Here is a 19,422-nt window from a genome sequence, read left to right on the forward strand (position 1 = left end):
AATGAAAGCAAAATCTCAGGTGATGCATTTAGCATTGACCCAGTCAGGGCTTTGTTCTATTTATATAACCAATGAAAAGGACATGTTTGTCTAGAAAAGCATAGCTGAGCACCGTAAATCAATGAAAAATACTCACAGCTCCAAGGGTCAGTTGTAATTATTAATGATAATGGCAACTGCAATTTCTTGCAGCTAGAAAGCAGTGGTTGAGATAGAGCAGTCAATTCCAATTACATGGAGGTGCTTGGTACTCCAGTATTGAACAAACCATAAGCAGGGTGGAAATTAACAGGGGCATGGGGCAAAAATACCTCCAAAATGAAATGCGGTATTGCATCACTGCAGCTATTGCAATATACTTAAATTTCATAAAAAGTCTTAAAATTAGTAACAACTGGCAGCAGATGTATGATGTTTAAAACGTATTGGTCCTGTTGACAGGCGTACTAGAAGTGTGTTTCATCGATTTGATTCTCTTGTTGTCCCCTGGTTTTATTACGTTATTCTTGGCTAACGTTCACTGTCACGTTTGATTTTAGGTCATCACAAATCATGTGCCCCGTCTCACCATTTCATCACTAACCCACCCTGAGGTGTTTACGTCCAAGCAGAAAGTGATAAAGCTTGGTAATAGAGACCGACAGGGTCACAGCCTTGATCATGGATACATGAATCTATTTCACAGGGCACGCTACCAGAATTCACCCAAAGGCACTTGAGGGTGGCATTCATGGCTCATAGACCTGCTCTTAAATGATATACGTTTATGTTTAAATTACCAAAATAAATGAATAAAGGAGTGAAGGTTTTGATTCAGTGAGGTTGGCCAGCAAATGAGAGATGCATTCCCGTCAGCAAGAGAGAAAATGAACAGAACTGCAGGGCAGAGATAGCAGCCATTTGTCTCTGGCTGTTAGGCCTGTGTGGTTAATGGAATTTCAGTACGCTGCCTCTCAAGGATGATACTAGGCCATTTATGAAATAGGAAATCATATTTTCAAGCCTATTTTTTGTATCAAATACTTATGAAAAAAATATATATAATATAAAAATAAAACAGAAAAAAATGTACATGTAGTAATGTATTATAATAATACACTTCTGCTGTTAATTGTTTATATTTTATATTTTGACAATAATAAATGTCCAACATTTTGACATTTTATTTGAACTATTTTAAGTTTTTAAAATAAAAAGAAGGAAGAAAGGCGATTTCCGCTGAGGGGGAGGTTTTTGCACACCACTGGTTGTGACCTTTACCATTTCTCCACTCTAAGATGTTTGACAGTGACGTTGATATCAGAGGAGCGGAAGTTTTTCACGAGACGCGGCAGTAGAGTCGGCGCAACAATAATGACATGTGAATAATCCCGCCCACTCTAAAGCGGTACTATACTGCAGTGGAAATGCAAACCGAGCTGAGTCGAGCCATGCCTACCTTACTGAGCCGTACCGAGCCGAGTCGTACCACGCAGTTGAAAACCAGCAAAAGTCTTCAAACCCCAGTTGTGTGTAATGGCAACGTCTAAACATCTGAAAGCCCAGATCAAACCACAACAAAGATGAGAGCATACCCTCCACACACTGCACACTTGGACATCAGCCATCAGCTCCACTTGTCAGAGAGAAGATACTGTATTCTGTGGGTTATTTGTATCTGTGTGTGTGTGATGTGGGGGGTGTTATCCCAGATGTGCTATCATACAGGGAAGCCTGTCAGCCCGGGCCAGTAAATCTGTCAGAGATTATGTACAGATGATGGATTCCTCTTTATGGCCTGTTGATTTGGCTGGAATATTTACACGATGCCATTACGGGGATGATGTGCATGAGAGGCTGATGCTGTGGTCTCGCTTATTTAGGCCTGCCTGTCTGTCAGCTTAGTGTGTGTTCTCTTTTATTTTTCTCTCTTTCTCTCTCTCTCTTCATCTACCCCCAGCTCTCCCTCTCTGACTCCCTCCATTTGTGTGTGTGTGTGTGTGTGTGTGTGTTTCCAGATCTGTTAGTCCATTGTCATCTCAGAAGACTCATGTTCAGTGATTGTGAGAGCACTGAATGCTTATCTCAGAAACACAATACATGTGCAAAAGATCTTTCATTATTTTCAGCCTAGCCAAGTTACTCATAGCAAATATTTTGCTCTGTACAAAAAGCAGCCTGTTCTTGAGGGGTGTTATTTTTTTGTTGTAGTCTCGTATTCGCGTCAAGCCATTTTTCACATTTGTTCTGGATTTAAAGAAAACAGCTGGCTCATGGAGCTCTGTCTCATACCCTTGAGCACAGCTGTGAAAGTGTGAAAAAAAGAGAGAGGTGAGATACAAATATTACACTTGATTTTAAAGGTAATGTGTATTTTTTTCAATGCATTTTGTCGTTGTTGTAGTTTTTGCTATTAACCCTGCAAAGCCCGACATGTAAAGTAATAGTCGGTCAGTTTTTGAAATGGAACAGTTTATTGAACCTTTAGACAACATATATAAGTTTGGAGCTCTTACTAACATCTTAACTTTTTCAGAGGCCCAAACTGAGTAAAGATATGCAATTTCATGCAGTTGCTGATAGTTACATGGCTAAACATTAAGAAGAAATTTGAGTAAATTTTTTGTGTACATTTTGAATACTAACCATATAAAAGTTATCACTTAATACAAATCATTAATGATTTTACTGCAAAAAGACCTGTGTATCACAACCTGAAGGTAAATGCTAAAAAGTATATGAACTATTAACCAGAAGACATGTAGTCGATTTTGTATAACAGGTTTTACAGTAAGGTTTTAATAATGTTGATAATTTAGAGACCTTGCAAGTTTGCATATTAAATATGACACAATTAGGGTTAATTAATACACATTGACAACTACAGTTTGTAAGAGATTTGTAGGTTGACATCACGAGAAGTTTAAACATTGTGACTCTGTATCACTATTAAAACATTGCTCTATTTGTTTAGGACACCCCAACACATCAACTTCTGGCTCAAACGCTGGAGTAAATTTGGTGCGAGACTTTCTGTTTATCCAGACAGTTGAGGACAGAGGGCAGAGTTGTGCACCATTCAGAAATAATATCAATATAATGAACACATTTTAGAAAAGCAAAATCTGTCAAAGGTTTGAATTCACTATGAAGTGATGAAATGGAGGTAGTGACAGATATTTTCCTCCATGTTGTAATGTACATTCGAGTGTAGCAGGTTATTGAAAAAGGGGACTGATTGGATCTTCACATGTGGGGGAGGCAGATGTACTTCAGCTTGCATGGGCAGGTTTATTTGGACTAAATGTTTAAATTGTTTAAAAATTACAAGGTCAAATTACAAGGGCAAACATACATAGATAAATAGTTCTACAACATGTATCTAGAAAACATATAGGGTGAATTTTCATTTCATGCCAACTTAAAAAAGCCTTGAAGCTTGAATGTTTGTAAGCCCTGTGGATAGAAAGAATAATAGATTTGTATTTTTATTCATTCATTTATTTATTTTCCAGAGTGCATCACCTGTGTTAAATTTCTTTGATTTAAAGTTCTTTAAATTCCTCTTTCATTCCAACTCAAATTCTCATTCAACCTTCTGTGGCTTGTGGCCAATTCAATTCAAATAGCGGTTGTTCTTAAGTTTTTCTGAATTTAGCCCAATCCTGCTGGCATTGATGAATAGATTGCAAAAATAATGATCAAACTGATTTCACAAACACTCCCTGAAATCTCACTCGTTATTTTTCCAATCTCATTCTTGTCAAAACACAGGCTTTTTGACAAAAGATAAGTGTGGAAGTGACATGAGAGTGAGTAAATGATGACAAAATGCTCATTTTGGGGAGAACTGGCCCTTCAGTGCTCATATTCAAGCACATTACAGTCTATATTGTAGACTTGGAATATAAGTCTATATTCCAAAAAATATATGCTTGCCTGTGTAAGCAAATATAGGGGTGTACCCGAATAAGCTCGTCAGAGCCTTAAAATAAATCAGAGATGCAAAAGCAGCATCAGCAGAGAAAAAGTGTTTCTCTGTGGAATTTTTACAGCAGGTCTCAATATCTCTCCCCTCACATAAAGCAGGCTCAAGGCCAACATCAGCCTCCTCTCTCACTCACTGCCCATCAGCAACTCTACTGCCGCTGTCAGACGCAACACTAAATACCAGACATCCCCGCCGACCTGCCAGCAGCACTTCTAGGCCAGCGAGGAGGAATAGTTTGGCTTCAGGCCTAACTCAGGAGAGGTCGCCCTTCAGAGATGGAAAAGCATTAACCACTTACATTTTCAAACAAAGAAAAATTACACAGGCGTTTGCTTTGACAAGTTTCTAGAAACAGACTTGGCCTTTTTTGTTTCATGTCCCTGATGCAGAACAATTAGAAAAAGAGTGGAAAGTCTCTATTTTTTGCCTGGCTAAATATATCCCAGCATTTCTGCTTGTTTATGGCTTTTTAAACTCAAATGTTATGCTGTATTGTGAGAAATAGCGACTGCTGAAGTTTGTAATGTGAGCCACCTCTTGACGTTACCTGCTACCTGTTCTCACAAACAAGCCACAAAATGCAGCTTTATTCTCGTCCCAGTGCCTCTTCCTCTAATATTTGCTCCCAGTGCCATGACATTCACTCCAAAGGTCATTTCTGCAGGCTTCTGCAGTTGAAACAATGCTCCGTTTGATAATCATTCACAGTCAAAAAGTCACAGAGTGGCTCTTATGGAAATCAGCTTGAGAAGTGACCAATTTAGCACTTGCTCCAGCAGCTTGTTTATTTTTTATTTTTTTACCCAGAAATGATATTCTGTCATCATGATGAGAGCATACCCTGTTGCTTTTGTGGAACACACACACACAAAAAAATATATTTTAAAGAATGTCCAATCTGGTCCCCATTTACTTTCAATGTATGGAAAAGATCTGCTTGGACACTCTGCTAGCTGTCTAGAAGTCATTTACAAGTCAAGTCATTCAAGTATAAAAAGATGTTAGGATCATTAAATAATGACTAATAGTTTTTATTTTGGGGTGAACTGCCCCTTTAAGGCTCCAGACACGTTTTAAGCATCTGCCTGAACATTGCTTTGTCTCTTTTCGTCATCACAGTCTTACCAACACACCTTCTAAGAATGCTGGGATAAGCTTTTAGAAGTGCTGCAGCCATCAGGCTTTGTGAGATGAATTTGCTTTTGCAGCTATTGTGTGAGCTTTTTTGGTGTTCGTCCTCTGTAAAGCCAACAAAGGGATTTGGCAGAATAAAGTGTCCTAGATACCGTTTCCTGTTTGATTCATTTGTTTGCTCCCATATGTTTTCTTAATAGATCAGTTTTTGTGTGTGTGTGTGTGTGTGTGTGTGTGTGCGTGTGTGTGTGTGGATGCCTGTACCTTTTGCCCTTTTTCCATCAGCAATTTTCTCATCTGCTGCTGTTTTATTGTTTGCATAGGCCAGCTTTTTTTGTATAGCCATGGCCTGTGTACAGCGAGATGGATATATCTCGACCACAGCAATTGTTTGGCTGATATTTGGCTATTTTATGCCTAATTTGGGCCGATTAACAGAAGGTCCCAGTGTCAGCTCTAATATCTAGTTTGTTGCTTACCCTCATACCATACATGTTGTATTTGGTTTTCTTTTTTCAGACAACACAGACTTAACTTTTTGGAAAAAAATTTTTTTTTTTGAATCCATATGATTGAATAAGCCCCTTAAAAATTTTGACACTTCAAAAACCAAGCAAAAAGAAAAAAAGAAAGAAAAGAAAACGAGAACTCATAAAACCTAAGTGGATGAATCAGTGTGCTTTAAAGCGAAATGACAGGTGTGTGTGAGAACTTATATTTAATAAACTAATATTTTTATTGAGAAAGTCATGGCCTATTTGGGGCAGCGTGGTCTAATGGTTAGAGACTTCGAGTAGTAATCCAAAGGTCGTGGGTTTGAATGAATGACCAGCGCTCTCTTCCACCCTCAAAACCACAACTGAGGTGAGACCCTTGAGCAAGGCACTGCGGGCTTCACAGCAAAAATGTCTGCTGACTGCTCCGAGTGTGTGTTCACTGTGTGTACATGTGTGCACTTGGATAGGTTAAATGCAGAAAAAAGCTATGGGACACTTGGCCATATGTCACTTTCACTTTATAAACCATTGCCTCCAGCCAACTGTCATACTCACATGCGTGAAGTTTACATGAGAATTCAAGGTCCTTCTCATGTGAACTTCATAATGTGCTTTATACTTCACAATGTGTAGACGTACTGTAGCACTTAACAATGCTCTCATGAATGCATGCATGACACACACACCTATTGTTTTGTTTCAGAAGACATTGATTCATTACCTGGTGTTCTATGGGTTACTGTAGTGTTTGTTTTGCATGGTTTTTGAAGCGTCAACTTTGAGGGTCCCATTCACTTGCATTATATTGACTCACAGAGAAGGATTATTATTCTAAAAATGTTCATTTGTATTAAGATATATACATTTGTATTTGTATTTGTTTTCTGATGTTCACTATTCACTCTAATGAATAGTGCACATTTTCTGTTTCCAATTTATTTTTTTAAAAACAGGTAGTTGAGACTCTAACTGATGATTGAAGGGGATCCATTAGAAACCCTTGACAGCCTAAAATTAAGTTAACAAACTATGTTAATTAGTTTAATGTATAATAGGGGTGTAACGGTACGCAAAAATCACGGTTCGGTACGTACCTCGGTTTTAAAGTCACGGTTTGGTTCATTTTCGGTACAGTAAGTGAAAGAAATGCAAACATTAAACTGCAGGTTGTTTATTACTATAAACTTTTTTAACAATTTGTTTACACTTTTTTAAAATACTTTTTAATAAAATATATATAAAATAAAAAAAGAATAATAAATAAAATACTGCTGGAAAGTTCTCCACTAAATAAAATAATCTTAATAATCTAAAAGTCTCAAACCAATATCATATAATAAAATATAATGAAAAATATAAATAAATAACTATGATTACAGTGCAGCATTACCAATCCCAGCCTGTAGGCCTGCTCATATTTAAAAAAAAAAATATATATATAACTTTTCCTAAGTGTAAAGTGCAGCATCAACAGTTTCACTTTTTAGATCTGCTCAGATTTCGTTATTGCGTTGGACCGATCGGAATTAAGAGCAAAGGTCTTAATGCCGACGGGAGCTGAGTTTGATTTACAATCGTTTTTTCCTAGTTGTAGTGATGTTCACACTCACATAATGCCTTTTGAAAACCTTAGGCCGGTGACACACTGGCATATTGCACCTGTCAAACATAGTCTATTTTGCCGTCAATACTGTTGACGGTGTCCTTTATCAGTGTGCTTTATATTTATGCTCAACATGAAGTATAGATATTGTTGTCGTGAAGACAAGATCCTGGTCTGTCGGCGCCTCGGCGGCCTCCCTCTATGTCACCTACAGTAGCAGCAGCGCGTCAGGCACGATTCTGGTGTGTAAAGACACAGAAAATGCCAGGCAGCCATCACGCAACTGACACGCAGCAGAAATGCCACGCTCACGCCACGCAGCCAGTGTGTCACCGGGCTTAGAATCAGCTGCAGGGCGGGATTTTGTGCTGAACGCGGAGACTTCCGCCACTTAATATGTTCGTTTGGAAACACGAAAAATTTACCCATGTTCCGCACACAAAATATTGCATTCGGTCATTCGGTACACACGTGCACCGTACCGAAAGCCCTGTACCGAAACTGTCCAGTACGAATACACGTACCGTTACACCCCTAATGTATAATAATAATAATTAGCTTCTGGAGGAGCCTGATAAAAATCCTAATTTTAGAAGAAAATTTCAGATGGCACTTAGAGGCTTTTGCATCTGAACTCTTCATATATAAATTGATTTTAAATAAATAGTATTTAATTTTATTTTCTGTCATTTAAAATAATTGTCAGCCAGAAATGTTCAATTTCATTACATCCCTAATAATTCATTGGTTTTTATTCCAGTATATCTATTTGAACTGCCATTATGTCAGTCAAGTGCTAGCATATGCCAGTCTTTGTGAGCCTGTTTGCATGCAGCAATAATCTGTTGGTCTGGCAGGAGTAAACAGTGTGTTTACCTTGAGGTACAGGGTCATTGAGAGCGCTCTCTAAGCGTATTTTGATCGCTAGAGACATCCTGCTCTCAGCAGAGTTGGTTTTAAGATGTCTGCACACATCCCAGAGGCCCATCCCGAGGCTCATTTAAGTGTACATTAAGAGTGGCAACCATTCACATGACATCTTTTATAGTGAACCACATCCACTTTTTTGCTTTCAATTTCCCACACACATTTGTTTTCTTCGTTTTATATGAAGTGCCTCATAAACCCATCTTACTAATACAGAAGGAATTTTTCCTCTCTCCGAAGTGTCGTTTGTGTTGAATGTTCTTTACAGAATTCTTCGCAGGGATTTTTTTGACCCTTTGACAGGCTGGCCTGTGTCTGGTTTCCTTTGTTATAGTTTTCTGGTCCAACAGTCAGTTGAGTGTTGTTTTCCTCATGTCTCTCTGGGGTTTTACGGGAATAAATGAGAGCTCTCAAGCTCCATCTTAACAAGGTTGTCTGGAGTGCCAGCGTGAGAGGAGGGGGTTCAGAGTTCTCCACCCACAGAACACTCCTCAGAGGGTTTTGCCATCAGCTGTTGTCTCAGAGCCTTTTAAAAAGCCTGTATTTTTTTCCCTATTGGGACCATTTGTGTTATGGAGTTAATGTTAAGCACTGAATTTACCTTGATGGAATCTTATTTGATGAAAAGCTTACTATGGAACAGAGGCAGATGTGTGCAGATGCTAAGTGCTGTCACCGCAGTGGAGGCCTTGTCAGGGTCATGTGCTTGGGTACAGTGGGGCTCAGTAAGTGCTTAGAGACATAATACTACATTGCAGTAAATTAGACAGCGAGCTTTCATAATAGCTGTGATACCAGGTTGATGCAGTTATCAGGTACACAGGTTTCCTTTAGAGACTTTTACGTATGATCATAATTTTTTTTAGCTAGCAGATTTCTGTTTTGTTTTTGTTTTTTGTCTTGGATGCTGCTTTAAAAATGTGGTATAAATATATAGATATACACTGCTTTTCAAAAGTTTGGAGTCGGTAGGGTTTTTATTTTTATTTATGCTCATCAAGGCTGCATTTAGCTACTCCACTCTGATTCTTCAGAAATCCTTCTAATGTGCAGATTTGGTGCTAAATGTAACATATTTTTTTTTATCAATGTTGCAAACAATTGTGCTACTAAATATTTTTTTGCGGAAATAGTGATACATATTTTCTTCAGGATTCTATAATAAATATAATGTTCAAAAGAACAGCATTTATTTGAAGTAAAAATCTTTTGCAACATTATAAATGTCTTTACTGTAACTTTTGCTCAATTTAATGCATTTTTTGATGAATAGAAATATTATTTTCTATCAAAAGATCATAGCGACTACAAGCTTTTGAATGGTAGTGTGTTTTTTTCATCTTAAAATATGACAATCCATTATTATTACCTTTTTAGATAAGGGGAAACTTTAATATAAACCATATTTATTGAGTGAAAATATTATGAACTGTTATACAAATTACAACCATGTTGATTATTGTCATTTTTATTGCAACCAACAATTTTGCACCTGTTAAAGTTCTTTGTAATATTGTACTTGTTTACCAAGGAGACAACAGAGAGCTTGAGATTAATTGTGTCGTTGTGATGTGTGAAGAAATATCTCTTGTGAACAGAGCATTTTTATTGTGCATCTCCATTGTGCATTTTTCCAGTCAGACTGTCATTTTGTGAGAATATTTTGTATGTATTTGAATTACTTTTTAGTAAATATTTAAAATGTTTACTTGTAAATACACTGTCAGTCATTGTTAGTGCACAAAATTTAACTAGTAAGAGTGATTAATGTTTTAGGGTAGTGTGTTTTCTTAAAGTCCACAGGGCCAAGAAACATCTGTACACATATATAAAATTAAACATTTGAGTGTCTGGGGCAAAGGTCCAACGAGTTCATTACAAGGACGGTTCTGAGCTTGCGCAGTAGTAGGCCTGTTTCTTCCAGCAGAAACACAAGTCCAGGCCTTTGTGCCTGAAAAGAGGTTCACAGTTGGCGACGGAGCAATATTATCCTGGGCTCTGAGGAGCGGACTGCAGAAGAATTTGAAGTTGGAGACTCTCGTTTGGCAGGTCCCATGCTTTGTTATTTAACGATTGGTGAGCGTGTTAGCCTCACAGCTGCGCCTTAAACGACTGCCGCCAGCTGAGGACAATACTGCACGTCTGATTTTGCCAAGATAAGGCTCTGTTTCCATTACAGAGCTGGCAATCTTCACACCAGCTACCTTGTCTTCGGTTCAGACTGGCTGGTTTTCCACAAAGACTTTGGGATGTGACATTATTCACTGTCTTGCGTGATTAAAGGGTTACTCCACCCCAAAATGAAAATTTTGTCATTAATAATTTACCCCATGTCGTTCCAAACCCATAAAAGCTTTGTTCGTCTTCGGAACACAATTTAAGATATTTGCACAGATGCACTGTTTTCATTCAAATCAGAGAGTAAATACATGTAGAAACCATATCCTTGTGGCACAGCTGATGTAGAAGAATGTACGCTGCTTGCGTTCAGTGGATGTTCTCCAAAACAGTGCTACAGTGATGAGAAGAGAGACAGAGGAGACTGTTGACAAAGGAATTGTTGTTAAATTCATTATTTTTGTTTTCTTCGCGTACAAAAAGAATTGTCGTCACTTCATAACGTTACAGTTGAACCACCTATGGCAGAAGGACTATTCTGACCATGTCTTTCATACTTTTCTGGACCATGACAGTGTAATTTTCATCCAAAATATCTTAAATTGTGTTCCGAAGACGAACAAAGCTTTTATGGATTTGGAACAACATGGGGCTAAATGATAAATGCCAAAATGTTCATTTGGGGGTGGAGTAACCCTTTTAGACTGTTGAGAAAGGAGAGATCCCAGCTGGATTTAATTGTTCTGACATTCGGACAGCATTCAGAGAGAGAGAGAGAGAGAGAGAGAAGGGAAGAAAGGAGAGAGAAATCTCAAGTATGTTTGAAATGGAGTCTGCTGAAAACATTTCAGCGGGACCGTATGAAGTCGTGCTGTTGGGTAAAAATAGTTCCTCTGGCTCTTGTCTTGCCTGGAACTTGATATGTCCTCGTTTGACCTACAAGTATTGATTAAACTATTTTGTTTTCATATTGTTTGGTCTGTTATTAACTGCTCATGTACAATATCATCATTTTGGATGTTAAAAGTTTTGTGGCTTTAAATCCATGTCAGTTATCTTTAAAGCTATCTGTATGCTTGTGTACTCCTTAATAAAATTAACCTTCTGCACTACACAGATTTTTTTCCCAATGAAATGCTCTAGGAGAAGATTCTCCCTCCCCCTTAAACCAAATGCAACTCGCTAACAATAGCAACTAGCAGATCATGGTTCATGGCCAATTGATATTTTTTTTAAAGGACAAACTATTTGATATGTTATGTCCCAACAAACTATTTCGATAGGAAATACATAATACAGGAAGGAAAACTGTGTTCTTTAAGCAATTTCATGTTCTTTAAGTAATAAAATAAGGTATGAAAACTTAAGTATGTTAAATAAGGTAAAATATGTAAAAAAAAAGAAAAAAAAAAAAGAAAAACTTCAGACCAGAAAAAATGAGGAGCGTTTCTTAAAGGGGTGGCTCATTGCGTAGTTAGTGTGTAATGTTGCTGTTTGAGCGAAAAACAATATCTGCAAAGTTACGAAGCTGAAAGTTCAATGCAAACGGAGAAAAAGAAATCTGACAATTTAATGCCTACGACAACAGCTGCTAGGGACTACAACAAGTTACTTCTTGGGTTTGTGATGTAAAAAACCCAGATAAACCCCGCCCCCAGGAAAAGGCAGCAAAGGTGGCAAGACCATACTGTGCTGCTTTTGAGAAGAGGAAGTGAAAACTAGAGGTGCACGTAAAAACATTTTCATATATGAATCACGATTCTGTCTTCTAACGATTCTAATGAATTCACAATATTCAAAATCAATGTTCGAAAGCAGCGGTTCTTAATACTGTTACACATATTCCCCTACTCTGCACACAATCTGCATCTCTTTCTCTCTCTCTCTCTCTCTCTCTCACACACATTCAGCTCCAACAATAAACTGTTCCGATTATACTCTTATTTTCACATAGCTATGAGAAGCGTTAAACATGGTTTAACATGGTTTAACATGCATGCAGTTGCCATACTGTATTAAAGCTTTAATCAGGATAAAACCGTATATTAAAAGCTAACATAAGCAGAAGCATTTACAAATAACAGCGTATCGAAAAGTATGAGACAACAACAAACAAAAAACATAGGCCTACCATTAAAAGGTACTGCATGATCCTCTTCAATAATATTCTCTGCTTCTCAATTTGGCTCAAACTGATAAGTGATATTAACGACACCATTGTTTACAATGCAACCGGAGAACATGCCGCGAGGTGAGGGGCAGGACGTTTAGACGTGCACAAGAGGCGGTTTAGCTAATCACAACACACTGGGCTAGCTAACCAATCAGAGCCCATCGCCTATTTGTGAGGGAGGGGCTTAATAAAAGCAGGAAATGATCAGCGTGTTCCTCAGAGAAGGGACAGAGCGGTGTGGAATAAAGGTAAATTATGTGAAAAATAATGCATAAAAAAAAGAAGAAGCATTAACACGTTAGACTGCACCCCATAAACACACTCAAGCCTAGAAAAAAAACTGTGAACCACCCCTTTAAAGTTTTTTTCAAGGGCTAGCTAGGGCTGTGATTATGGCTTTGTTGATGAAATGGACTTAAAGCAGATTAACCTTTGCCTTGCAGGCAGACACGGGAGCAGGAGACACCCCCAGACTTCTTCTACTTCTCCGATTTCGAGAGGCACAACGCTGAGATCGCAGCATATCATCTCGATAGGTAACGGGCCATAAATGTCAGCCTCCGGCATGAATAGTGTGTATGTGAGAGGTTTGTCTTCCCCTGAATCTATATGTGTATGTATACATCCACCACATGCCACTTGTAAATGTTTGCATGCTTGTGTATATGAACCGGTGGGGCTGCATTTATTTGCACAAGAATGTTTTATGTGCGTGTGAATGTATAACGCTTGCAGTGTGTCCTGCGTGTTTTCCGCACGTTTGAACTTGTGTTTATATGTATGTGTGAAAGTACATAATGTGAATGTATCCCGGGGCAGTAAGCAGTCAGAAACCTGCAGTTTAACACTCATAAACACCAAATCCAGAGAGACCGTAATGACTCACTCTGAATGAACACAAACACATCCGTCAGTATCTTATCACCAATCGAGCTCCCTCCAACAATGTCTGCTTATAGGTGATTACCCTTCTGATGAATGTCAGTGATTGAGAGGCTTTAATTTGTGTCAGCCACAATAACCCACGTACATCTGTCCTTGTCAGCTTATTACAGTCCAATTTATTGGTTGTTTGCTATATGAGTCAGATTTTCCCCGATTGTGATCTGAGACTCTGAGATTTATTGCCATTATAGTTTTTTTCCATTCTCGTCTTGTTTTCTCCTCAGTGTGATCGGTCAGGGGTGGACAGCTGGAAAAACTGTCCCAGGCCTAGTCAAAAAGAAGCACAGCTGGACAAAAATCATAAATTACTGGAGAAAAATAATAATATAATATGATATAAACTGGAATTAAACTGGGTTCTAGATTTTTTTAAAGAAATAAATACAGCTTTTATTCAGCAAAGATGCATTATAGCGCTAAAATTTGCAAAAAAATGTCAAATTCAAATAAACGCTTTACTTTTGAACTGTCTAAAGATCCGGACAAAAATGTATCATGGTTTCCACTTAAACATTAAGCAGCACAACAGTTTTTAACTGTGATAAGAAGAAATGTTCCTTCAGCACCAAATCAGCATATTGTGATTTCTGAAGAATCTTGTGACACTGAAGACTGGAGTTATGACTGCTGAAAGCCCAGTTTTGCTTTCACAGGAGTAAATGTTATGTAAATTAAATAATGTAAAGAAAAATATAATAAATTTAAATATATTTAAATATTAAATATAAATATATAAATATATATATATATATATTTTTTTTTTTATTGTTATAATATTTTACAATATTATTATTTTTTACTGTATTTTTAAACAGATAAATGCAGCCTTGTTGAGTATAAAATAATAATATAATATAATATAATATAATATAATATAATATAATATAATATAATATAATATAATATAATATAATATAATATAATATAATATAATAATGTTTGTTGTAGGTATAATAAATATATTTATTTGAATTTTAAATTATGTTTATTTTATTTACTTAATTTTATATACTTTTTTATTCAAATATTATTGATCTATGTTATTTTAAAATTTTAAGAATGTTAAGAATGTTGATTTTTACAGAAAAACTAAATAATCATTAAGAAGATAATTTTTTTTCCACTCATTGAGGGACAGGGGGCCAAGCCATTAAAATGTGAGAATTTTAGTGGTGGTCCTGGTCCACTCTATGGAGGTCCCTCACACGACTGGTGTGTTGTGCTCTGTCAAGCACTCCTCCTCTAATCTCCAGCAGTGTGAGCATGAGTCAGAATGAACCCAGCGTGAGTCTTGGGCACAATATAATCATTGCGCAGGCCCGGCCTGGTCCGCCTCACTTCCATCTGGACATCTGGCCGGGAGTAAAATCCAGTCGGTACACACAGGCATGTGTGTGGGTAGAAAGCGCAAACCAAGAACATGAAAAAAAACACTAGCTTTTCTAAATAAAGTTCATCTGGGTTAGATAAAAGTGCAGGTTGTTATTTCTATTTAAAAGCACCATCACCCAGTGGGCCTCTCTGTCCTCGCAAGCCCACCACGGCTATATCTGACAAAGTACCATTAATTATCTGATTTTAGTTTATGGGAAACGCTCATTGTAGCGTGGCTTTGGGGAGGATGTCAGGATTGAGGTAGACGAGTGGTTTGAAAAGACAGCTATTCATTCGCCCCACAGTTCCTTCTGAGTTCTACATCGGACAGAGAGAGCGGAGGAGAGCGATCCAGCACACAAACTCTCTCTGTCATCTCTGTCAGCATGACTGGGCAATTAGGAGCTTCAAGTGCTTTTATCCCTTAGGCCCCGTCCATTAGTTGGTTTCAGGGAGAATTGTATTTTATTTATTTTTTTTGCCCTATCAACAGAGGGCCTACACTTACATGCAGGGTGAATAGATTTTAAGAAAAAAAGAAAGCCTACAAATTTGTCACATTCAGCAATAAATTCAATTTCGTTCAAGGTCAGTTCGATCAAAAGATACAAATAAATTATGAATGAAAATGTATTATTTGCCCAATTATGAAATATGAAATACAGTAACTAAAAAAGCTGATAAAAAAAGCATTCCTTGACAGAGTAGTAATTTATTATTCAAAATCTATGAAGTGTACTTTATGCAGAATAGTATGAGTGCCCTCTACTGGTAAAAGTTAGTGCCAATTTTGTCTACAATACTTTTAGCCCAACAATTTGCTATATGAATTTGAGCATTTGAGTGTATATTAATTTAGATTACAATATTCTATTTAAAAAGTTAATATACATATATATATGTATGTAGATATGAAACATTTCATATGTAAATTATGGACACTTTAAAATTTCCCCACTCACCATCATGAACAGCACTGTGACTGCAGTGGAGTCATTCAGGTTCCTGGGCACCACTATCTCTCAGGACCTGAAGTGGGACATTCACATTGACTCCATTGTGAAAAAGGCCCAGCAGAGGTTGTACTTCCTTCGCCAGCTGAGGAAGTTTAACCTGCCACAGGATCTGCTAAACAGTTCTACTCCACCATCATCGAATCCATCCTCTGCACTTCAGTAACTGTCTGGTTCAGCTCAGCTTCTAAATCTGACCTCAGAAGACTACAGAGGGTAGTCCGGACTGCTGAGCGAATTATCGGTACAACCCTCCCATCTATTCAAGAACTGTACTTATCCAGAGTGAGCAAAAGGGCTGTTAAAATCACTCTGGACCCCTCACATCCAGCACACTCCCTCTTTGAACTGTTGCCATCTGGTCGACGCTACAGAGCACTGAGCACCAGAACGACCAGACACAGGAACAGTTTCTTCCCTCAGGCAATCCATCTTATGAACAGCTGATAATAACTGTGGGACACACTACACTATTTATATTTATATACACTACACTTTTTATCCAACACACATACTTAGCGTACACGTAAATCTTTTGCACATAATATACATGTACATACATGGAACACACTATACTACTTATATTTATATTTATATACACATACACTTATTTATCCAAACACACATACTTAGCGTACAGTTACAATTTTTCCACATAATATACATGTACATACATAAATGCTCTTTTTAATATACCTGTCATACATTGTCAATTTGTATATTGTCAATCCTTACCCACCTATTTGTATTTTTTTGTATTTTTTATTCCTTATTGTGTTTTTTGTTCTGTCGCTGTTATGTTGCACTGCGGAGCTCTGTCACGAAAACAAATTCCTCGTATGTGTGAACCTACCTGGCAATAAAGCTCATTCTGATTCTGATTCTGATTCTGATTCTGACAGTATGAATTATTATGTAAAAGTGAACATCAAAAAAACATAAAAATATATAAATCATTTGGTCTCATTGATTGTTCAACAGGATCCTGGATTTCCGTCGAGTGCCGCCAGTGACTGGACGACTGATGAATATGACCAAAGAGATACGAGATGTGACCCGTGACAAAAAACTGTGGAGAACCTTTTTCATTTCACCAGGTACTCAACACCCAGCAGTCCCATTTTCATTTTCATTTTAATTCTATTATCAGTTGATAAGCACTGAATGGTTTTTGGTTAGTGTTAGTTTTGGCCCATACAACCCTAACTGAGGCAAGTTCCTTTCTGATCACCAGTTCAAGGTGTGCTATGTGTTGTTTCTTCTTTTTAAATTATTATAGTTTGCACTGCATTTTAACAAACTATTGTGAGTAACCAGTAGATGGCGCTGTTGGCCAAGTCATTTTCAAGTGAGACGTCGTTTTCTATTTTCTAAGTGTCTAGTTTCAAACAAGAGCAGATTCCTGAATATAGACCACAGGGTTCAAGAGCTACAGAGATTTTTATTTGGGGATGTTTGTTTTAAAGAAAATGCTCAAAAATAGGGGTGCAGGTTAATATTTTAAATGTAATTTATTCTTGTGATGGGAAATCTAAATTTCCAGCAGTCATTACTCCAGTCTGCATAATTAAAAAACTTAATTTAAAGTCAATATGAAATACTGTCAACAGCCAGTACAATAATAAGTGTTTCCGTGTGAAACAGGATATTCAGAAAAAATGTTGTTTGACTGATTTTTTTGAAAAGTATTGAATTTAACAAAAAATGTAATTATAGTATTATTCATCCTTTTTACAATATTCAAATTTTTTTCAGTATTTATGCATTTTGTCTGAAATTGCTTTAAAGTGTTGTTTTTCCTTTCAATTAGAGGAACCCGTTTTGTAAAGTAGACTTAATATGTTTAATGCAATAAGTAAAACAATAAATGTATAATAATCTGGGCACAAAAATGCTAAAGGAGGATTAATTATAATTGCTATTTTTCATTTATATGAGACAACACAGTGTAAATAAGCAGCAATACAGAGATACATGTTTTTTTGTTTTTTTTACAAAAACATTTAATTCACAATAAGGAAAGGAACATGCCTTAATGAGGTACATTTCTAATTCTACGTTGACTTGTTTTGTATTTTTAATTACACTCTATCATCCCTCCAGCTAATAACATCTGTTTCTACGGTGAATGTTCGTACTACTGCTCCACTGAGCATGCTCTGTGTGGGAAGCCTGACCAGATCGAGGGCTCTTTAGCAGCTTTTCTTCCCGACCTGGCCTTGGCCAAGCGCAGGACCTGGAGAAACCCCTGGAGACGGTCCTATCACAAACGCAAGAAAGCAGAGTGAGGACCACACTGCACATTTATTAAGAGAAACACAATCAAATCTATACAGTATATAGTGTAAGCTAATGAGGTGTGTGTGTGTGTGTGTGTAGGTGGGAGGTGGATCCAGATTACTGTGAAGAGGTGAAGCAGACGCCACCCTATGACAGCGGCACACGCCTGCTGGACATCATGGACATGACCATTTTTGATTTCCTCATGGGTAAGGGGCTTTCAGAGAAGTGCATCATTTGTCTCTGAACAAAACTGAAGCTGAAATACAATCAAGCTATTTATGCAATAAATAATAATGTTTATATATCTTCAAAGGGAATATGGATCGCCATCATTATGAGACATTTGAAAAATTTGGAAATGAAACTTTCATTATTCACCTTGATAACGGAAGAGGGTAGGACTTGTTTTTGTTTTTCAACTGTCACAATACAGGTAGCTTCTTTAATTCATTATTATTAAAGTGCTATGTCTGTTTTCTGAAGTATTGTCATTAAAAATGTCTGTCATTTCTCTTTTAATCTTCAGCTTTGGTAAACATTCTCATGATGAGCTCTCCATACTGGTGCCTTTGAGTCAGTGCTGCAGGTTAGTATGTGCATTATTAGTTTACCTATTATTCAGTGTTTGTCAAATCACTGCAAGAAATTCCTGTCAAATTAAGCAGCATTTAACAGACATTTCACTATTTGTATAGTAGAGCTACAAATATAAAATATCTCCTGTAACTGAAATGTCATTTGCACAAACGTGAATGAAAAGACCAGCAGACTGAGGCAGATCATGTCTTTATTGAAGTATGATTTAAACTTGTTTTATGAATATGATTTCATTATTCTACAGAATCTATATTAAAATTATTATGTGATTAGTTGCAATCGAGTACAACAGTCAGGTTCCTGACTTTTAACAGTTAACTTATAAACCTTTAAAGATGGACCTGTTGAGAGCTCTGAGGATGTTAATCGATGGTATATGGTTTTGTTCAAGCCATCTGTTTGCATTATTTCAACTTATTTTGTAAAATTACCATGTATAAAATCTGAATATCTGGTGAAAAACTGCATTATCCATAATGCTGTACAGAAAATTCGACCAAACAGAGTCACAGCAAGCAAATCCCATCTTCCATGAAGCGCTGATGTAATCAGTTAATCTAGTGAGTGTGAGTCTCCCTACACTCTCAAAATACCACAATATTTGTATGTATATATGTATATTTTGAAATAATCTTAAGATATATTGTTTTATACTTTGAATAAATAGTTGATATTTCACCATTGTTTTTAGTTCAGTTATCTCATGTACAATTATTCTTGAGATTGTAGTTCTTTTCCTCAGCTATTAAGTACACAGACTTGTTAAATGCTCCAATGCTGCTGATAAA

At 37.0% G+C, this 19,422-nt stretch overlaps 2 protein-coding genes across 2 annotated transcripts in view; one reads left to right on the top strand and one right to left on the bottom strand.

Annotated features, from left to right (window-relative positions):
* LOC132121402 (parvalbumin-2) overlaps positions 1-19,422 on the bottom strand; it is a 318,907-nt gene that overhangs the window by 287,333 nt on the left and 12,152 nt on the right. The window lies entirely within an intron of this gene.
* Positions 1-19,422, top strand: part of LOC132121400 (extracellular serine/threonine protein kinase FAM20C-like) — a 44,756-nt gene that overhangs the window by 23,769 nt on the left and 1,565 nt on the right. Inside the window, exons 4-9 of the mRNA XM_059530745.1 lie at positions 12,866-12,958; positions 16,736-16,851; positions 17,858-18,038; positions 18,134-18,243; positions 18,351-18,432; positions 18,564-18,623. Of these exons, the coding sequence (XP_059386728.1) occupies positions 12,866-12,958; positions 16,736-16,851; positions 17,858-18,038; positions 18,134-18,243; positions 18,351-18,432; positions 18,564-18,623 (642 nt within the window). The remainder of the gene's footprint in view (positions 1-12,865; positions 12,959-16,735; positions 16,852-17,857; positions 18,039-18,133; positions 18,244-18,350; positions 18,433-18,563; positions 18,624-19,422) is intronic.

This window comes from Carassius carassius, chromosome 39, assembly GCF_963082965.1.
Source record: "Carassius carassius chromosome 39, fCarCar2.1, whole genome shotgun sequence".
Taxonomy (NCBI): Eukaryota; Metazoa; Chordata; class Actinopteri; order Cypriniformes; family Cyprinidae; genus Carassius; species Carassius carassius.